The following is a 22,283-nucleotide window of genomic DNA, read 5'->3' as shown; positions in this document are numbered from 1 at the left end:
TACACATTCTGTTCAGATATGTGATCTATTCTTGCAATGTGTAGTCTATTACGTTTCAGATTTAGATATGATACTTTTTCACAAAATAGTTTGGATGGATTGAGCTTTAGTGTATGTGTGTAGTGTGTGTGTGTGTAGATGTGTGTGTCTGTCACACACCCTGAAAGAGAGGGCACCCTGGCATGTCTTCACAGCGGTGGGTGGCTCTCCTCTGGGTGTCTGGGTGCTACTAGTGAAAGGCCAGATCCAGCCTGCAGAAGGTTCTGTCTCTCTCTGTGTGTGTGAATGGCAGCCAGGTCCTTCAGTCTCTCTCTAAGTCTCTCTCTGTCTCTGTCTCTACTCCCAAGCACTCAACTCCACTTAGTGTGTGTCAGAGAGTGTGTGCGGTGGTTGTCTGGCTCTAGACACTGTGGGAGCATGGTGGTTTGTGTGTCGCTGAGTAGGTCCCTCGGCCAGCCGTCTGCGCAGACACCGGGTGAAATCCACCTGCGCTCGCGGCAACGCTTGATTGACGATTGACTTTGGCAGCCAGCCCTGACAATACAATACATACATATTCAATCTTCAAATCACATTTTATTTGTCACATGCGCCGAATACAACAGGTGTAAACCTTACAGTGAAATGCTTACTTATAAGCCCTTAACAACAACACAGTTTTAAGAAAAAAAAGATTAAAAAGTAAGAGATAAGAATAACAAATCATTAAAGAGCAGCAGTAAATAAGGAATTGTCCGTAGAGCTCCGAGACAGGATTGCGTCGAGGCACAGATCTGGGGAAGATCAACAAAACATTTCTGCAGCATTTAACGTCCCCAAGAACACAGTGGCCTCCATCTTTCTTAAATGGAAGAAGTTTGGAATCACCAAGACTCTTCCTAGAGCTGACCACCTGGCCAAACTGAGCAATCAGGGGAGAAGGGCCTTGGTCAGGGAGGTGACCAAGAACCCAATAGTCACTCTGACAGAGCTCCAGAGTTCCTCTGTGGAGATGGGAGAACTTATATTTCCCTCACTAACTTTAAACGTCAGCTAGCTGAGCAGCTAAATGATCGCTGCAGCTGTACATAGCCCATCTGTAAATAGCCCATCCAATCTACCTACCTCATCCCCATATTGTTTTTATTTACTTTTCTGCTCTTTTGCACACCAGTATTTCTACTTGCACATCACCATCTGCTCATCTATCACTCCAGTGTTAATTTGCTAAATTGCAATTACTTCGCTACTATTGGCCTATTTATTGCCTTACCTCCCTAATCTTACTTCATTTGCACACACTGTATACAGACTTTTCTATGTGTTATTGACTGTACGCTTGTTTATTTCAAGTGTAACTCTGTGTTGTTGTTTGTGTCGCACTGCTTTGCTTTATCTTGGCCGGGTCGCAGTTGTAAATGAGAACTTGTTCTCAACTAGCCTACCTGGTTAAATAAAGGTTAAATAAAAAACAAATTGTGTGTAGATTGATGAGAAAAAAATTACAATTTAAGACATTTTAGAATAAGACTGTAACCTAACAAAATGTGGAAAAAGTCAAGGGGTCTGAATATTTTCCAAAGGCACTGCACTGTACATAGATACAGTGGCAGTGAGAGCAGCGTTCTAATGAAGGTAGACCATATCTCACCATATGTGTAAATTAGGTGTCATCATGGTAATGAAGGTACAATGGTTCGTTCTTTAAAAGTTGCGGGGTACTGCAGCACAGCTTGCGTAGTGCCGCAGAATTCTATGGCACGTTATTTAAGTGCCAACTACTGGTACCATTAATGCTGGTTAGTTCTAGTTTGACCACCAGAGGGCATCTTTGAGAAGCATTTGATAGCCTTCAATAGTGGCTGTACTAGAGAATTTAAAACTTTTTTTTGTAAGAGCATAGTATATGGGACTGATTTTAAGAAATGTTGCTTAATTAATTAGATTAATATTGTGTTGTTTCTACTCTAAGAAAAACGAAAAACCCTCTGGGTTTCCGTTATGAGGGGATGGAAAATATGTCGCGGTACAACGTGATGTTCCGGAGTAGGCTAAAGCGCTGGGCTATTTAGCCAAGGAATCCCTGTGTCATGCGGGCACGTGGGAGACCGGGGTTCAATTCCCAGACGGGGAGAAAGGAGTAGGCTGACCTTGTAAATAAGAATGTGTTCTTAACTGATTCCATATGTGTTATTTCATTGTTGTGATGTATTCACTATTATTCTACAATGTAGAAAATAGTAAAAATAAAGAAAAACCCTGGAATGAGTAGGTGTCCAAACTTTTAACTGGTACCTGCTTAATTAATTTGATTAATATTATGGTGTTTCTCCTCCAAGAAAAAACGTAAAACCCTCTGGGTTTCCGTCAGGATGGAACGGAAAATATGACGCTGTACAACGTGACGGTCGGGAGTAGACTACAGTACTACAGTAAGAGCAAAATAATCCTAACAAAATAAAATAATAAAAACCTTAGTGTAACAACAGTTTTAGTAAGTAATACCGAAGTCGTGCACAATTATCAGTTTCTATTTAGGTTTATGTCGCCCATTCATTGTCAGTTAGAGACACAGTAGGACCCAAAAGCATAATCAGTGCTCTAACTCCCCCTTGTGGTGGTCTGGAGCAATGAAGTGGTGACGCAGGGTACCGTACTAAACCACAAATGACCTCTAAGTACCGCAGCATAATAGCAAAACTTTTAGTGGAGCAACCACTGTAGACCATGTCTCACCCTATGTCAACATGGTGATGAAGATAGACCATGTCTCATCCTATGTGTAAATGAGGTGTCGTCATGGTGATGAAGGTAGACCATGTCTCACCCTATGTCAATATGGTGATGAAGGTAGACCATGTCTCACCCTATGTCAACATGGTGATGAAGGTAGACCATGTCTCACCCTATGTCAATATGGTGATGAAGGTAGACCATGTCTCACCCTATGTGTAAATGAGGTGTCAACATGGTGATGAAGGTAGACCATGTCTCACCCTATGTGTAAATGAGGTGTCAACATGGTGATGAAGGTAGACCATGTCTCATCCTATGTGTAAATGAGGTGTCAACATGGTGATGAAGGTAGACCATGTCTCACCCTATGTGTAAATGAGGTGTTATCATGGTGATGAAGGTAGACCATGTCTCATCCTATGTGTAAATGAGGTGTCAACATGGTGAAAGGATTGGAACATTGATTTGTATTTGTCTTGTTTAGTCTTATGAAAAATGGTAAAGTGCACGCTATGGCAGCAGTGCCTCAGTAAGACAGCTGCTGCTTCAGTGCTGGTCCATTCCCGGCACAGCAGCATTTGTGTACTTGCATTTCATTGGATGGTCTTGCTTCATCATACATGTTCTTCTAAGGAAGTTCTATAACGTATCAGTACAGCAGTCTTAGCAACCTGAAGACCTATAGAAGGTTCCAGCAGCTGAAAGTGACAGGTCATTTCCTGTGAAACATCATGCTTAGCTTCATTTGACAGGAAGTGTTTTAGAGAAAGATGTTGATGCCAACCCTAATGGCAGCAGCAGGAGCCAGGTGTGTGTGTGTGTGTGTGTGTGTGTGTGTGTGTGTGTGTGTGTGTGTGTGTGTGTGTGTGTGTGTGTGTGTGTGTGTGTGTGTGTGTGTGTGTGTGTGTGTGTGTGTGTGTGTGTGTAAATATATGTGAGTGTGTGAAAACCCTATTGGCAAATGGATCTGTCAGCAAAACATGTTGATATTTTGAGCTTGTAGAGAATGGAGGAGCAGCTTTAGCTGTGGGAACATTGACTGACTGCTATAGGTCCTTTTTATTATTATTTAATTTTTGATTTCACCTTTATTTAACCAGGTAGGCTGGTTGAGAACAAGTTCTCATTTACAACTGTGACCTGGACAAGATAAAGCAAAGCTGTGCGACAAAAAACAACAACACAGAGTTACACATAAACAACGTACAGTCAATAACACAATATATTTTTCTATGTACAGTGTGTGCAAATGTAGAAGTTTAGGGAGGTAAGACAATTAACAGGCCATAGAGGTGAAATAATTACAATTTAGCATTAACACTGGAGTGATAGATGTGCAGATGATGATGTGCATGTAGAGATACTGGGGTGCAAAAGAGCAAAAAGATAAATAACAATATGGGGATGAGGTAGTTGGGTGTGCTATTTACAGATGGGCTGTCTACAGGTACAGTGATCGGTAAGCTGCTCTGACAGCTGATGCTTAAAGTTAGAGAGGGAGATATAAGTCTCCAGCTTCAGTGATTTTTTGCAATTTGTTCCAGTCATTGGCTGCAGAGAACCGGAAGGAAAGGCAGCCAAAGCAGTTGTTGGCTTTGGGGATGACCAGTGAGATATACCTGCTGGAGCGCGTGCTACGGGTGGGTGCTGCTATGGTGACCAGTGAGCTGAGATAAGGCAGGGTTTTACCTAGCAAAGACTTATAGATGACCTGGATCCAGTGGGTTTGGCGACGAATATGTAGCGAGGGCCAGCCAACGAGAGCATACAGGTCGCAGTGGTGGGTAGTATATGGGGCTTTGGTGACAAAATGGATGGCACTGTGATAGCAAACTGGATGTCTGAGTAGAGTGTTGGAGGCTATTTTGTAAATGACATCGCCGAAGTCAAGGATCGGCAGGATAGTCAGTTTTACAAGGGTATGTTTGGCAGCATGAGTGAATGAGGCTTTGTTGCGAAATAGGAAGCCGATTCTAGATTTAATTTTGGATTGGAGATGCTTAATGTGAGTCTGGAAGGAGAGTTTACAGTAGTTTACAGTAGTGATGCTAGTCGGGCGGGCGGGTGCGGGCAGCAATCGGTTTAAGTTTTACTAGCATTGAAGCTCATTTGGAGGTTTGTTAACACAGTGTCCAAAGAAGGGCCAGAAGTATACAGAATGGTGTCGTCTGCGTAGAGGTGGATCAGAGAATCACCAGCAGCAAGAGCGACATCATTGATGTATACAGAGAAAAGAGTCGGCCCGAGAATTGAACGCTGTGGCACCCCAATAAAGACTGCCAGAGGTCCGGACAACTGGCCCTCTGATTTGACACACTGAACTCTACCAGAGAAGTAGTTGGTGAACCAGGCGAGGCAGTCATTTGAGAAACCAAGGCTATTAATGCAGTGATTGACAAGAGTCAAAAGCCTTGGCCAGGTCGATGAAGACGGCTGTACAGTACTGTCTTTTATTGATGGCGGATATGATATCGTTTAGGACTCGAAATGGGATTCGAAATGGTCGGTGATCTGTTTGATAACTTGGCTTTCGAAGATTTTAGAAAGGCAGGGTAGGATGGATATAGGTCTGTAACAGTTTGGGTCTAGAGTGTCTCCACCTTTGAAGGGGGGGATGACCGCGGCCGCTTTCCAATCTTTTTGTGGATCTCAGACGATACAAAAGAGAGATTGAAGAGGCTAGTAATAGGGGTTGCAACAATTTTGGCGGATAATTTTAGAAAGAGAGGGTCCAGATTGTCTAGCCCAGCTGATTTGTACGGGTCCAGGTTTTGCAGCTCTTTCAGAACATCAACTGTCTGTATTTGGGTGAAGGAGAAGTCATTTTCACAGCAGCTTTAGTCATTGATGGTAGCCTTGAATATCAATTCAAACCTCCTCTTCAATAGCCTGAGGGCCAGTCTGTTTGTGCGATATGTCATATGAACATGTTTGGCATGACAATGAATGACAAGGAGTTGGCACAATAGCACAAACAGACTGGCACTCAGGCTACTTAAGCCCACCTCAAACTTCGATCTGCTGAGGACACTGGGCCTATCCAAGTCGCGAAGTGCGAGATTCGCGGCTGTGATCAGTAGACGGACCCTGCTGTACTCACTGGACATCCTAAGGGCCTTTGGCCTCGAATGCAAGGTCGGGCAGCCGGCCGAGACCGGTAAGGAGGGCGAGGGCGAGGACATGGAGAATTGAAAGGCCCAAGCTTAAGGGGAGGTTTGAATGAATATTCATGATCTAAACTGACATGTGATAACATCCTAGTCCATGTGTAGCCTAACAAGTTGGGGTCAATCAATTTGAATTCAAGTCACTCAATTCAGGAAGTGGATACGAAATTAAAGTTGATAAAAAAAAATTTTTTTTTTTTTTAAATCTACCTTGACATCCATGTTGAGGAGCCACGTAAAGTGGCTCCTGCCTGTGTCGTCTGCCAGGGGCTCGATGACAATACACGTTGGTCCGTCCTCCGCTCTGTTCAGATCAAGTAAACAAAATCACTCATTAAAACTCCATTAACAATGTAATGTATAGACACCTACAGCATGATTATTAACTGAACCTAGAATAACCTTTATATCAAATAACCTTTGCAATGACCCTTCTGTGACAGCATGAGCCATAAACAGGCTTTGGTCCAAGCGCGCCCTCTATCCAACTCTATGAGCCATAAACAGGCATTGGTCCAAGCGTGCCCTCTATCCAACTCTATGAGCCATAAACAGGCTTTGGTCCAAGTGTGCCCTCTATCCAACTCTATGAGCCATAAACAGGCTTTGGTCCAAGCGCACCCTCTATCCAACTCTATGAGCCAGGCTTATCCGAGCAAAGCCGGTGTTCTTGTTACCTGACGAAGCCTTTCTGAGGAGGGAAGGACTCCAGGTGCGTGGCTGCTCCCCCCAGATAGATACATGACTCCTGTCTGGAGAAGTGTCTCACACTCAGGAAGTCTCTCTGGCCTATCAGGTTGCCGGCTGTCTCTGCTGACACCTCGTGCGTAACCATGGTTTCCGGGCCAGCTTGCTTTAGAACCTTCAACACAAGAGACAGACTAACAATATCATTTACTGTACTGCTATGTGTCCCAAATAGGACCATATTCCCTATATGGTGCACTGATTTCTCATGTCACAACTAGTGCACTGTATAGGGAATAGGATGCCAGTTGGGACGCAGGCTTTATAATGCCAGCTGAAGACACAGGATCTGCCGTAGTAGTTTGTTCTTCCCTCATCAGAATGTCACAAGACAAGTGTGATATCCTGGTGTTGTAAAGACTATCGACACTGTGTGATCCACGTCTACCGTAAAACTAGCGACACTATCAACTATCGACACTGTGTGGTCCTCGTCTACCGTAAAACTAGCGACACTATCGACTATCGACACTGTGTGGTCCTCGTCTACCGTAAAACTAACGACACTATCGACTATTGACACTGTGTGGTCCTCGTCTACCGTAAAACTAGCGATACTATCGACTATCGACACTGTGTGGTCCACGTCTACCGTAAAACTAGCGACACTATCGACTATTGACACTGTGTGGTCCTCGTCTACCGTAAAACTAGCGACACTATCAACTATCGACACTGTGTGGTCCACGTCTACCGTAAAACTAGTGACACTATCAACTATCGACACTGTGTGGTCCTCGTCTACCGTAAAACTAGCGACACTATCGACTATTGACACTGTGTGGTCCTCGTCTACCGTAAAACTAGCGATACTATCGACCATCGACACTGTGTGGTCCACGTCTACCGTAAAACTAGCGACACTATCGACCATCGACACTGTGTGGTCCACGTCTACCGTAAAACTAGCGACACTATCAACTATCGACACTGTGTGGTCCACGTCTACCGTAAAACTAGCGACACTATCGACTATCGACACTGTGTGGTCCACGTCTACCGTAAAACTAGCGACACTATCGACTATCGACACTGTGTGGTCCACGTCTACCGTAAAACTAGCGACACTATCGACTATCGACACTGTGTGGTTCACGTCTACCGTAAAACTAGCGACACTATCGACTATCGACACTGTGTGGTCCACGTCTACCGTAAAACTAGCGACACTATCGACTATCGACACTGTGTGGTCCTCGTCTACTGTAAAACTAGCGACACTATCGACCATCGACACTGTGTGGTCCTCGTCTACCGTAAAACTAGCGACACTATCAACTATTGACACTGTGTGGTCCTCGTCTACCGTAAAACTAGCGACACTATCAACTATTGACACTGTGTGGTCCACGTCTACCGTAAAACTAGCGACACTATCGACTATCGACACTGTGTGGTCCTCGTCTACTGTAAAACTAGCGACACTATCGACCATCGACACTGTGTGGTCCTCGTCTACCGTAAAACTAGCGACACTATCAACTATTGACACTGTGTGGTCCTCGTCTACCGTAAAACTAGCGACACTATCAACTATTGACACTGTGTGGTCCTCGTCTACCGTAAAACTAGCGACACTATCGACTATCGACACTGTGTGGTCCACGTCTACCGTAAAACTAGCGACACTATCGACTATCGACACTGTGTGGTCCTCGTCTACCGTAAAACTAGCGACACTATCAACTATTGACACTGTGTGGTCCTCGTCTACCATAAAACTAGTGACACTATCGACCATTGACACTGTGTGGTACACGTCTACCGTAAAACTAGCGACACTATCGACTATCGACACTGTGTGGTCCACGTCTACCGTAAAACTAGCGACACTATCGACTATTGACACTGTATGGTCCACATCTACCATAAAACCATCGACTATCGACACTGTGTGGTCCACGTCTACCGTAAAACTAGCGACACTATCGACTATTGACACTGTATGGTCCACATCTACCATAAAACCATTGACTATTGACACTGTGTGGTCCATGTCTACCGTAAAACTATCGACACTATCGACTATTGACACTGTGTGGTCCATGTCTACCGTAAAACTTCAATTAATAGCCCGGGTGGTTATTTGCTTAATTCACTGAACACAACAGGCCTTTATTAGAGACAGGCTTCTATTTGAGCCAGGTGTCTATTTCCTTAATGCATACAGCTTTTGCTCATTTACATAGTTAATTGTTTAATTCCAGCATTCACTTCCAGTAAATTTAATCCATGTATTCATTTCCTGCACTGATGTGTTATCATTTACACACCGTGTCCCGTTTCTTGTTTCAGTGTGCCTCTATAAAAATATATATTATTCTCCTATTTGACCGTGCATTTTCTGCAGTTCTTACTTTCGCCACTAGAAGGCGGACTGACAATTTCTGGGGGTCTGTAGTCCTGAAGTTGTTGACTGTTTTATGCTTACCTAATTTTTATCAAGTGATTTACTGAATTATTTAGCCTCTTGAGCCTATGGGGGGTGCTATTTCGACTTTGGAAAAATGTGTTCCCAAATTAAACTGCCTCGTACTCAATTCTTGCTCGTACAATATGCATATTATTATTACTATTGGATAGAAAACACTCTCTAGTTTCTAAAACCGTTTGAATTATTTCTCTGAGTGAAACAGAACTCATTCTGCAGCACTTTTCCTGTCAGGGAGTGAGATTTCAGAAATCGAGGTCCCTGTTCTGAGATCAGTTTATAAGTCCCCATGCAAGCTATGAGGGTACATGCACTGCATACGTCTTCCTCTAGATGTCAGTAAGCGGGGAGATTTTGAATGGAGTGGATTGCGCAATCTGGGCCCTATATATAGACCCTGGAGCGGAAGGACCGTCCTTTTCAACAGTGCGCTTGACGCATGAAGACATCACAATGGCGTCCTGCAAACGCTTTCGTTTTAGTAGTTCTATATCTCCGGTCATGTTTTTATTCGTTATAGGTGTTAAAGACATCATAAGGTAGTTAATTTAAACCGACTTATAGCAGTTTATTGCGATTTTCCTGGATTTCTTTGTGACGCGCTTCCACTAGTTGGGCACCTCTCCAGTGGGTGGCTAACGTTAGCGGCTAATTCGACAGGACAAGAGGACATCTTTCAGCCAAAAGACGATTGTTCTGAAGAAAGGACACCTTGCCCAAGATTCTGATGGAAGCTCAGCTAATAGTAAGCAGTCTTTATGCTGATAATTCATTGTTCTGTTGAAAAAATTCAAATGCATAAGACTCCATTACTTGCAGTGTAGCTTTGCTTTATCGCACGGTGTATTGCGCAGTTACGTTAATTTTAAAAATTTAACCCAGCGATTGCATTAAGAACTAATTTGTCTTTCAATTGCTGTCCAACCTGTATTTTTTTAGTCAAGTTTATGAATAGTTTTCGATAAGAATAGGTGCCGTTCCAAGATGGCGCCGGACAGATTGCTTGACGTTATGGACACTATTATCATTGGATAAGCACGATTTGTGCCGCTAAATATGCACATTTTCGAACAAACTCTATATGCATTGTGTAATATGATGTTATAGGACTGTCATCTGAAGAATTCTGAGAAGGTTAGTGAAAAAATTAATATATTTGGTGGTTTATACGTTATGTTACGTTACGTTGCTATGTTTGGCTTGAATCAATGCTGTTGTAATGTTTGCTATTGTGCTAAGCTAATATAACGCTATATTGTGTTTTCGCTGTAAAACACTTAGAAAATCTGAAATATTGTCTGGATTCACAAGATCTGTGTCTTTCAGTTGCTGTACGCTGTGTATTTTTCAGAAACGTTTTATGATGAGTATTTAGTTATTCCACATTGGTCTCTATAATTGCTCTGGCTGCTTCAGTGCTATTTTTGACGGTAGCTGTGATGGTAGCTGCAATGTAAAACTGATTTATACCTCAAATATGCACATTTTTCGAACAAAACATAGATTTATTGTATAACATGTTATAAGACTGTCATCTGATGAAGTTGTTTGTTGGTTAGTTTGGTTGGTTCTTGGTTAGTTAGGTTGGCTTTGTGCATGCTACCTGTGCTGTGAAAAATGTCTGTCCTTCTTTGTATTTGGTGGTGAGCTAACATAAATATACGTGCTGTTTTCGCTGTAAAACATTTTAAAAATCGGACATGTTGACTGGATTCACAAGATGTGTATCTTTCATTTGCTGTATTGGACTTGTTAATGCGTGAAAGTTAAATATTTCTAAAAAATATTTTTTGAATTTCGCTCTCTGCCTTTTCAGTGGAATGTGGGAGGAGTTCCGCTAGCGGAACGCCTGGGCTAGACAGGTTTAAACCCCTATAGTCGATTGACACACCGGTACGTCAATCTAAGTAACACAATCAACAATTCCCCATCAAAATCTCTAGTTTAAGCTAGAGATATGGTATCTGTTTTTTTTGCATAGAATGCGTCTCAATCCACCGCATCCGCCAATGTCGCACTTCCGCGTCTGCGGTGGAAGGTGGCAGAGCTAGAGCGGTGTTTGTCAAACCATGAGACCGTCCCCACAAAATCGGTCTTCTCAAGAAAATGTCTGTAGTGTCGGAAACACTCCCAAATGTCAGGGGACTCGTCTGACAAATGTCAGGGGACTCGTCTGAAGTCAGTACCATCCATGTGCTTATAGTAGTAAAGGCCAAATTCAGTATTTTATCAAATTATTTTGTTATATATTTTTTTACACCTAAAGGGGTCCTACAATTCTAAATAAAAAAGCAGAATGATCCAAAGTATGCCCATCTTAAAACAATTCCATATGTCAGCTTAAATGAATGATCCATAGTATGCCCATCTTAAAACAATTCCATATGTCAGCTTAAATGAATGATCCATAGTATGCCCATCTTAAAACAATTCCATATGTCAGCTTAAATGAATGATCCATAGTATGCCCATCTTAAAACAATTCCATATGTCAGCTTAGATGAATGATCCATAGTATGCCCATCTTAAAACAATTCAATATGTCAGCTTAGATGAGTCTGCTTATCTTGACGTTGTTTTCTTTTTTTCATAATATTTTATTGAAGAAGATATATAAACAATATTTTTTTATTTTTATAATTTGCACAGTCACGTTGCTTTTTTATTTATTTATTTACCCCTAATCCTTCAGAACATTCCCTATTGATCCCCGACCCCCTCCCTGTTTCCCACCCTTCCTAATGCCTCCCGCTCCCCCCACCCCTAAAATCACAGAGGAAAAAAGGAAAAATAAATAAACAAAGTAATACAAATAAAATTGTAATAATAATAATAGTTGTTATAATAATAGCATTAATAATATAAATAGTTTTAGAGTTTTAGAAACACCTTATTACAAATATTTCACAGTTTACAGACCATAATACACATACTTAGCAGGTAAATAGTATTCCAGTTGGATAATAACACATGTGTATATGTAGAATAACAATCTAAAGGATGCCATAATGGATGGAGACCAAGGAGAACAGAAGATCAATGATTTCCTAAGGGGGAGGTGTTAAGATTACACATTGACCAACAACTACGCTACTATGATGGACCAGTTACCTTGATGTTTTTGATGGACCAGTTACCTTGATGTTTTTGATGGACCAGTTACCTTGATGTTTTTGATGGACCAGTTACCTTGATGTTTTTGATGCTTGGGTTCCACTGGTGCATCTCCTCCACCTTCCACAGGATGTGATGTATCTCTTCTGGGGTGGCGTCTAACACAGTCTCCAGTCTGAAGACCTTCCTGTCCCCAGACAACACTTTACTGTAGATCACATCCCCGTTCTCCTACGACAGAAAGTTACAGGAAATGTTGTAATGTGGCATCCTTATGGTTTCCTTTAACAACACATTTTTCAGGAAGGTTTCTAATGATGTCCTGTTTTTCTATAGAACACGTTTACTGAACGTTCTCCTGTGATAGTCTTTCTACTTCATTTGGTCCTGAGATTACAGAACATTTCTCTACTCCAGAGTTACAACTTTTTGGCAGTGTGGCATCTACAAAGGGAAAACCAGCCACGTCGCGGACACTAACGTCTTGCATCCAGTCAAGCTCAACACCTTTTTCGCGCCCTTTGAGGTTAACACAGTGCCACCCACACGGCCCGCTACCAAGCTCATCATTAAGCTCTGGGCCCTGGGCCTGAAACCCGCCCTGTGCAACCGGGTCCTGGACTTCCTGACGGGCCTCCCCCCAGGTAGTGAAGGTAGGAACAACACTTCCACTTTGCTGATCCTCAACACAGGTGCCCCATAAAGGTGCGTTCTCAGCCCCCTCCTGTACTCCCTGTTCACCCATGACTGCGTGGCCACGCACACCTCCAACTCAATCATCAAGTTTGCAGATGACACAACAGTAGTAGGCCTGATTACCAATAATGACAAGACAGCCTACTGGGAGGAGGTGAGGGCCCTGCGAGTGTGGTGCCAGGAAAATAACCACTCTCTCAATGTCGACAAAACAAAGGAGCTGATCGTGGACTTCAGGAAACAGCAGAGGGAGCACGCCCCTATCCACATCGACGGAATCGCAGTGGAGCAGGTGTAAAGCTTCAAGTTCCTCTACACATCACCGACAATCAGAAATTTGGCTTGGCACCTAAAACCCTCACAAACTTCTACAGATGCACAATTGAGAGCATCCTCTTGGGCTGTATCACAGCCTGGTACGGCAACTGCACCGCTCTCAACCGCAGGGCTCTCCAGAGGGTGGTGCGATCTGCCCAACGCATCACCAGGGGCAAACTACCTGCACTCCAGGACACCTACAGCATCCAACATCACAGGATGGCCAAAAAGATCATCAAGGACAATAACCACCCAAGCCACTGCCTGTTCACCCCGTTATCATCCAGAAGGTGGGACCAAGAGACTGAAAAACAGCTTCTATCTCAAGGCCATCAGAAAGTTAAATAGCCATCACTAGGCGACTTCCACCCCGTTATGTAACCCTGGCCACTTTAATAATGGAACAATAGTGACTTTTAATAATGTTTACATATTTTTGCTTTACTCATCTCATATCTATATACTTTATGCTATTCTACTGTATTTTAGTCTATGCCACTCCGATGTTGTTCATCCTAATATTTATATATTCCTTAATTACATTCTTTTACTTTTAGGTTTGTGTGTATTGTTGTGAATTGTTAGATATTACTGCACTGTTGGAGCTAGAAAAACAAGCATTTCGCTACACCTGCAATAACATCTGCTAAACATGTGACCAATAACATTTGAATTGATTTGATATGCATATTACCGGTACAAGGTTTCCATGGTAATAGCTATTTAGATCAAGTTTTCCTAAATGTCAAAGTAACGGAAAGAGAAAGTTTGGATATGTGGCATTAGTATGCAGCTTTACAACACACCGTTTCAGAAAGTTAAGTCTCTTGTGAGAGACTGTCAGTAGAAGAGTAACTGCTGCTTCTGGAACAGCTACTGGGATCCTTATTAAATAACTAATAACACATTTGGTTCTGGGTGCTGAGATTATGGAAAGTGCATTTTTCTCCTAAAAGACAAAAAGTTCCCTACTTGAAACTAAATTGAATGCACAGGCTGTAAGTTGCTTTGGATAAGAACGTCTGCTAATTGACTAAAATGTAAAATGTTAGAAAGTTAGAAATTGTGGCAACAGTATGCAGCACAAAGTGCCCATGTCAATTATATTTTAAGGTTTTTGAAGACAGGATACCATGGTAATAACTATTCAGATCATGTACCCCCCCCCCCTTGTCTTATATGACAGTTTGGTGGTTCGACATCAGTACAAGGTTTCCATAGCAAAAGCTATTCAGATCATGTACCCCCCCCCCCTTGTCTTATATGACAGTTTGGTGGTTCGACATCAGTACAAGGTTTCCATAGCAAAAGCTATTCAGATCATGTACCCCCCCCCCTTGTCTTATATGACAGTTTGGTGGTTCGACATCAGTACAAGGTTTCCATAGCAAAAGCTATTCAGATCATGTACCCCCCCCCCCCCCCTTGTCTTATATGACAGTTTGGTGGTTTGACATCAGTACAAGGTTTCCATAGCAAAAGCTATTCAGATCATGTACCCCCCCCCCCTTGTCTTATATGACAGTTTGGTGGTTTGACATCAGTACAAGGTTTCCATAGCAAAAGCTATTCAGATCATGTACCCCCCCCTTGTCTTATATGACAGTTTGGTGGTTTGACATCAGTACAAGGTTTCCATAGCTATTTGTGGAGATTGAAAAGATATGCATGAACACAGGGAGCAACATATTTTAAAGGGAAAATACAGGATGTTTTGACAAAAATCTATATACAAATCCCGGATTGCCTCTTTAATCAACGATGATGTAAGGATGATGCACTACCTCTGTGAGTTCTGTGTTCCATCCGTTCTTATCCTCAACAATGTCCAGAGCCTTGGTCAGCGCCTCGTGCCCACTCCTTATGTACAGCAGCTCCTCCTCTTTCAACGGGACTGGGATGACTACCTCTCTTCTGGAGCTCTCTGTAACACGTTTACATACACACATGAAAAACAGCCCTCACAGCAGCACTCACTTTATTCAGTTCGAATTGAAGCTGTTTAATATTCAATGGTCAGGACAAGTTATAGGAAAAAGTAATGCCCTTGAAAATATGTCATTATAACTAAAATAAGGGCAGTTTGTGCTCTGTGTAAAATAATAATGTCATTGAAAATGTGTGTAATGTGTGTATCATCGTCAGGCTTACCACTGTGTTGATGCTGAGCGGTGCCAGTCTGCCAACCCATATGGCTGGTCCATGCTGGTAGGTGGGTCTGCCCATTCCTCTGCATGTGAGCTAGCTCCTGGCCGATCGCTGTGATAGCTAGCCGTTGCAGTCCTGTCGTAGGATGACAATAATAGCAACAGTCAGCTTTCATTTGTAGAGCACATTTCATATAGCCTGGTCGCAGATCTGTTGTCTCTTTCTATAGCCTGGTCCCAGATCTGTTGTCTCCTTCTATAGCCTGGTCCCAGATCTGTTGTCTCCTACTATAGCCTGGTCCCAGATCTGTTGTCTCCTTCTATAGCCTGGTCCCAGATCTGTTGTCTCCTTCTATAGCCTGGTCCCAGATCTGTTGTCTCCTTCTATAGCCTGGTCTCAGATCTGTTGTCTCCTACTATTACCTGGTCCCAGATCTGTTGTCTCCTTCTATAGCCTGGTCCCAGATCTGTTGTCTCCACTATAGCCTGGTCCCAGATCTGTTGTCTCCTTCTATAGCCTGGTCCCAGATCTGTTGTCTCCTACTATAACCTGGTCCCAGATCTGTTGTCTCCTACTATAGCCTGGTCCCATATCTGTTGTCTCCTTCTATAGCCTGGTCCCAGATCTGTTGTCTCCTTCTATAGCCTGGTCCCAGATCTGTTTACTCCTACTATAGCCTGGTCCCAGATCTGTTTACTCCTACTATAGCCTGGTCCCAGATCTGTTGTCTCCTACTATAGCCTGGTCCCATATCTGTTGTCTCCTACTATAACCTGGTCCCAGATCTGTTGTCTCCTTCTATAGCCTGGTCCCAGATCTGTTGTCTCCTTCTATAAGCCTGGTCCCAGATCTGTCGTCTCCTTCTATAGCCTGGTCCCAGATCTGTTGTCTCATTCTATAGCCTGGTCTCAGATCTGTTGTCTCCTACTATAACCTGGTCCCATATCTGTTGTCTCCTTCTATAGCCTGGTCCCAGATCTGTTGTCTCCTTCTATAAACTGGTGCCAGATCTGTTGACTCCTTCTATAGCCTGGTCCCAGATCTGTTGTCTCCTCCTATAGCCTGGTCCCAGATCTGTTGTCTCCTTCTATAAACTGGTCCCAGATCTGTTGTCTCCTACTATAGCCTGGTCCCAGATCTGTTGTCTCATTCTATAGCCTGGTCCCAGATCTGTTGTCTCACTCTATAGCCTGGTCCCAGATCTGTTGTCTCCTACTATAACCTGGTCCCATATCTATTGTCTCCTTCTATAGCCTGGTTCTAGATCTGTTGTCTCCTACTATAACCTGGTCCCAGATCTGTTGTCTCCTACTATAACCTGGTCCCAGATCTGTTGTCTCCTACTATAGCCTGGTCCCATTTCTGTTGTCTCCTTCTATAGCCTGGTCCCAGATCTGTTTGTTCTCTTGTCAACTCCATTGTTCACTATCAAGCCAAACATGTTTAGCATGACACAGGCTGCCACTCAGGCTGCATTTGATCCATTCTGCAAGTCAAAGTGCTGTAAACTTTGATGAGGACTTCACAGGATTTCTCTCCACAAACTAAGACTACTACTAGTCACAGTCAAGACGCAGTCAAGACGCCATAGTATTAACAGCAACAAGAGATAACTCCATCCAGATGCACGTGCACTGGCTGGTCCCGGATCTGTTTGAGCTGTCTTGCAATGACCATAGGAGGGAGTTGGCAAGGCAGCACAAACTGATTTTTTACATTTTTTTTTTTTGATAGCCTGATCTGGGACCAGGCTATGTGCAGTGTGCAAGACACGGTAATCCTACAATCTAAGGAATGAGAGAAAATTGATGCTTCTCTCCAGGCCTGCATCCAAAATGGCCCCCTGTAGTGCCCTGGTCAAAAGTAATGCACTATATAGGGAATAGGGAGCCACTTGGGACACAACCAAGATGATATATAGTTGTATGTTTTTACCTGCCATGGTCCTGAGGTGAGGGTAGGAGATTCCACAGCAGAGCTTCACCACGGCAGGCAGCATACTGTAACGTTGGTGACAGCGACGGCATCTTGAGTGTGCCAGGCTGCAGGCTTTATAGGCCGTCTGAAGGACAAGAGAGGAGATAAGGGGATGGGTTAGAGGATAGGATTGTAAACTGAATTCTGGCCCCAAGGTTGCTGTTAGAGAGACACACACACAGCTGCTTCCATTAGAGGTATTTTATATGTGGTTCTAAAAAGGAGAGAATAAATCATGAGGATTCATGTATACAATAATAATCCACAACCATTATCAGAATGACAAGTCTACATATAGGATGGTCTGTATTCTAGTGAAGGGTCATCCAATATAACTACTGCAGAATGACAAGTCTACATATAGGATGGTCTGTATTCTAGTGAAGGGTCATCCTATATAACTACTGCAGAATGACAAGTCTACATATAGGATGGCCTGTATTCTAGTGAAGGGTCATCCTATATAACTACTGCAGAATGACAAGTCTACATATAGGATGGCCTGTATTCTAGTGAAGGGTCATCCTATATAACTACTGCAGAATGACAAGTCTACATATAGGATGGCCTGTATTCTAGTGAAGGGTCATCCTATATAACTACTGCAGAATGACAAGTCTACATATAGGATGGCCTGTATTCTAGTGAAGGGTCATCCTATATAACTACTGCAGAATGACAAGTCTACATATAGGATGGCCTGTATTCTAGTGAAGGGTCATCCTATATAACTACTGCAGAATGACAAGTCTACATATATGATGGCCTGTATTCTAGTGAAGGCTCATCCTATATAAAAATTATATCCTATTCATATACACACATATTTTTATTTAACTAGGCAAGTCAGTTATTAAGAACAAATTCTTATTTACAATGACGGCCAATCCCAGACGACGCTGGGCCAATTGTGCACCGCCCTGTGGGACTCCCAATCATGGCCGGATGTGATGCAGCCTGGATTCAAACCAGGGACTGCAGTGACGCCTCTTGCACTGAGATGCAGTGCCATAGACCGCTGTGCCACTCGGGAGCCCGGATACATACACACACAATCTACATATACATAATACACCATAATACACCATAGCTGTTTGGGAGCCTTTTGTACAGAGACTGTTCTCTCTGCTAGTGCACGGCAAGTCTAGGACCAAAAGGCTCCTTAACAGCTTCTACCCCCCCCAAGCCATAAGACTGCTGAACAATTAATCAAATGGCCACCCAGACTATTTACATTGGACCCCCTCCCCCATTTGTTTTTACACTGCTGCTACTCGCTGTTTATTATCTATGTACATTCACTTTACAAATGACCTCATCTAACCTATACCCTCGCACATTGACTCGGTACCGGTACCCACTGTATATACCCTCGCACATTGACTCGGTACCGGTACCCACTGTATATACCCTCGCACATTGACTCGGTACCGGTACCCACTGTTTATAGCCTCGCACATTGACTCGGTACCGGTACCCACTGTATATACCCTCGCACATTGACTCGGTACCGGTACCCACTGTATATAGCCTCGCACATTGACTCGGTACCGGTACCCACTGTATATAGCCTCGCACATTGACTCGGTACCGGTACCCACTGTATATAGCCTCGCACATTGACTCGGTACCGGTACCCACTGTATATACCCTCGCACATTGACTCGGTACCGGTACCCACTGTATATAGCCTCGCACATTGACTCGGTACCGGTACCCACTGTATATAGCCTCGCACATTGACTCGGTAACGGTACCCACTGTATATACCCTCGCACATTGACTCGGTACCGGTACCCACTGTATATACCCTCGCACATTGACTCGGTACCGGTACCCACTGTATATACCCTCGCACATTGACTCGGTACCGGTACCCACTGTATATACCCTCGCACATTGACTCGGTACCGGTACCCACTGTATATACCCCCGCACATTGACTCGGTACCGGTACCCACTGTATATACCCTCGCACATTGACTCGGTACCGGTACCCACTGTATATACCCTCGCACATTGACTCGGTACCGGTACCCACTGTATATACCCCCGCACATTGACTCGGTACCGGTACCCACTGTATATACCCCCGCACATTGACTCGGTACCGGTACCCACTGTATATACCCCCGCACATTGACTCGGTACCGGTACCCACTGTATATACCCCCGCACATTGACTCGGTACCGGTACCCACTGTATATACCCTCGCACATTGACTCGGTACCGGTACCCACTGTATATACCCTCGCACATTGACTCGGTACCGGTACCCACTGTATATACCCTCGCACATTGACTCGGTACCGGTACCCACTGTATATACCCTCGCACATTGACTCGGTACCGGTACCCACTGTATATACCCTCGCACATTGACTCGGTACCGGTACCCACTGTATATACCCTCGCACATTGACTCGGTACCGGTACCCACTGTATATACCCTCGCACATTGACTCGGTACCGGTGCCCACTGTATATACCCTCGCACATTGACTCGGTACCGGTGCCCACTGTATATACCCTCGCACATTGACTCGGTACCGGTACCCACTGTATATACCCTCGCACATTGACTCGGTACCGGTACCCACTGTATATACCCTCGCACATTGACTCGGTACCGGTACCCACTGTATATACCCTCGCACATTGACTCGGTACCGGTACCCACTGTATATAGCCTCGCACATTGACTCGGTACCGGTACCCCCTGTATATACCCCCGCACATTGACTCGGTACCGGTACCCACTGTATATACCCTCGCACATTGACTCGGTACCGGTACCCACTGTATATACCCTCGCACATTGACTCGGTACCGGTACCCACTGTATATACCCTCGCACATTGACTCGGTACCGGTACCCACTGTATATACCCTCGCACATTGACTCGGTACCGGTACCCACTGTATATACCCTCGCACATTGACTCGGTACCGGTACCCACTGTATATACCCTCGCACATTGACTCGGTACCGGTACCCACTGTATATACCCTCGCACATTGACTCGGTACCGGTACCCACTGTATATACCCTCGCACATTGACTCGGTACCGGTACCCACTGTATATACCCTCGCACATTGACTCGGTACCGGTACCCACTGTATATACCCTCGCACATTGACTCGGTACCGGTACCCACTGTATATACCCTCGCACATTGACTCGGTACCGGTACCCACTGTATATACCCTCGCACATTGACTCGGTACCGGTACCCACTGTATATACCCTCGCACATTGACTCGGTACCGGTACCCACTGTATATAGCCTCGCACATTGACTCGGTACCGGTACCCACTGTATATACCCTCGCACATTGACTCGGTACCGGTACCCTCTGTATATACCCCCGCACATTGACTCGGGACCGGTACTCACTGTATATACCCTCGCACATTGACTCGGTACCGGTGCCCTCTGTATATACCCCCGCACATTGACTCGGGACCGGTACCCACTGTATATACCCTCGCACATTGACTCGGTACCGGTACCCACTGTATATAGCCTCGCACATTGACTCGGTACCGGTACCCACTGTATATACCCTCGCACATTGACTCGGTACCGGTACCCACTGTATATACCCTCGCACATTGACTCGGTACCGGTACCCACTGTATATACCCTCGCACATTGACTCGGTACCGGTACCCACTGTATATACCCTCGCACATTGACTCGGTACCGGTACCCACTGTATATACCCTCGCACATTGACTCGGTACCGGTACCCACTGTATATACCCTCGCACATTGACTCGGTACCGGTACCCACTGTATATAGCCTCGCACATTGACTCGGTACCGGTACCCACTGTATATAGCCTCGCACATTGACTCGGTACCGGTACCCACTGTATATAGCCTCGCACATTGACTCGGTACCGGTACCCTCTGTATATACCCTCGCACATTGACTCGGTACCGGTACCCACTGTATATAGCCTCGCACATTGACTCGGTACCGGTACCCACTGTATATACCCTCGCACATTGACTCGGTACCGGTACCCACTGTATATAGCCTCGCACATTGACTCGGTACCGGTACCCACTGTATATAGCCTCGCACATTGACTCGGTACCGGTACCCACTGTATATACCCTCGCACATTGACTCGGTACCGGTACCCACTGTATATACCCTCGCACATTGACTCGGTACCGGTGCCCTCTGTATATACCCTCGCACATTGACTCGGTACCGGTACCCACTGTATATACCCTCGCACATTGACTCGGTACCGGTACCCTCTGTATATACCCTCGCACATTGACTCGGTACCGGTACCCACTGTATATACCCTCGCACATTGACTCGGTACCGGTACCCACTGTATATACCCTCGCACATTGACTCGGTACCGGTACCCACTGTATATACCCTCGCACATTGACTCGGTACCGGTACCCACTGTATTCAGCCTCGTTATTGTTATGTCATTTTCTTGTGTTACTTTTGGATGCATTTTTTTGTATTTTTTTTTTTACTTTCCTTTATTTAGTTAATATTTTCTTAACTCTATTTCTTGAACTGGGCTTATAAGTAAGCATTTCACGGTAAGGTCTACACCTGTTGTATTCAGCCCAGGTTGCAGAACAGGTGTGTATAGTGGTGATTGGTCAGCCCAGGTTGCAGAACAGGTGTGTATAGTGGTGATTGGTCAGCCCAGGTTGCAGAACAGGTGTGTATAGTGGTGATTGGTCAGCCCAGGTTGCAGAACAGGTGTGTATAGTGGTGATTGGTCAGCCCAGGTTGCAGAACAGGTGTGTATAGTGGTGATTGGTCAGCCCAGGTTGCAGAACAGGTGTGTATAGTGGTGATTGGTCAGCCCAGGCTGCAGAACAGGTGTGTATAGTGGTGATTGGTCAGCCCAGGTTGCAGAACAGGTGTGTATAGTGGTGATTGGTCAGTAAGTAGCATTGTATTATGTGAACCAGTAA

The 22,283-nt window shown here is 44.4% G+C and overlaps 1 protein-coding gene across 1 annotated transcript; it reads right to left on the bottom strand.

Moving 5' to 3' along the window:
- Window positions 1-360: 360 nt before the first annotated feature.
- LOC120017352 (steroidogenic acute regulatory protein, mitochondrial-like) lies at window positions 361-17,335 on the bottom strand. Its single transcript, XM_038960102.1, has 7 exons — window positions 17,272-17,335; window positions 15,343-15,471; window positions 14,973-15,082; window positions 12,250-12,405; window positions 6,560-6,744; window positions 6,093-6,186; window positions 361-534 (listed from the first exon to the last, which is right to left on the bottom strand). The coding sequence occupies exons 1-7, from the start codon at window positions 17,333-17,335 to the stop codon at window positions 361-363; spliced, it is 912 nt and encodes a 303-aa protein (XP_038816030.1).
- Between the last annotated feature and the right edge of the window lie 4,948 nt (window positions 17,336-22,283).

Source organism: Salvelinus namaycush, chromosome 22 (assembly GCF_016432855.1).
Source record: "Salvelinus namaycush isolate Seneca chromosome 22, SaNama_1.0, whole genome shotgun sequence".
In the NCBI taxonomy this organism is placed as follows: Eukaryota; Metazoa; Chordata; class Actinopteri; order Salmoniformes; family Salmonidae; genus Salvelinus; species Salvelinus namaycush.
Note: the sequence above shows the minus strand (reverse complement) of the source record. Positions and strands in the feature narration are given on the sequence as shown.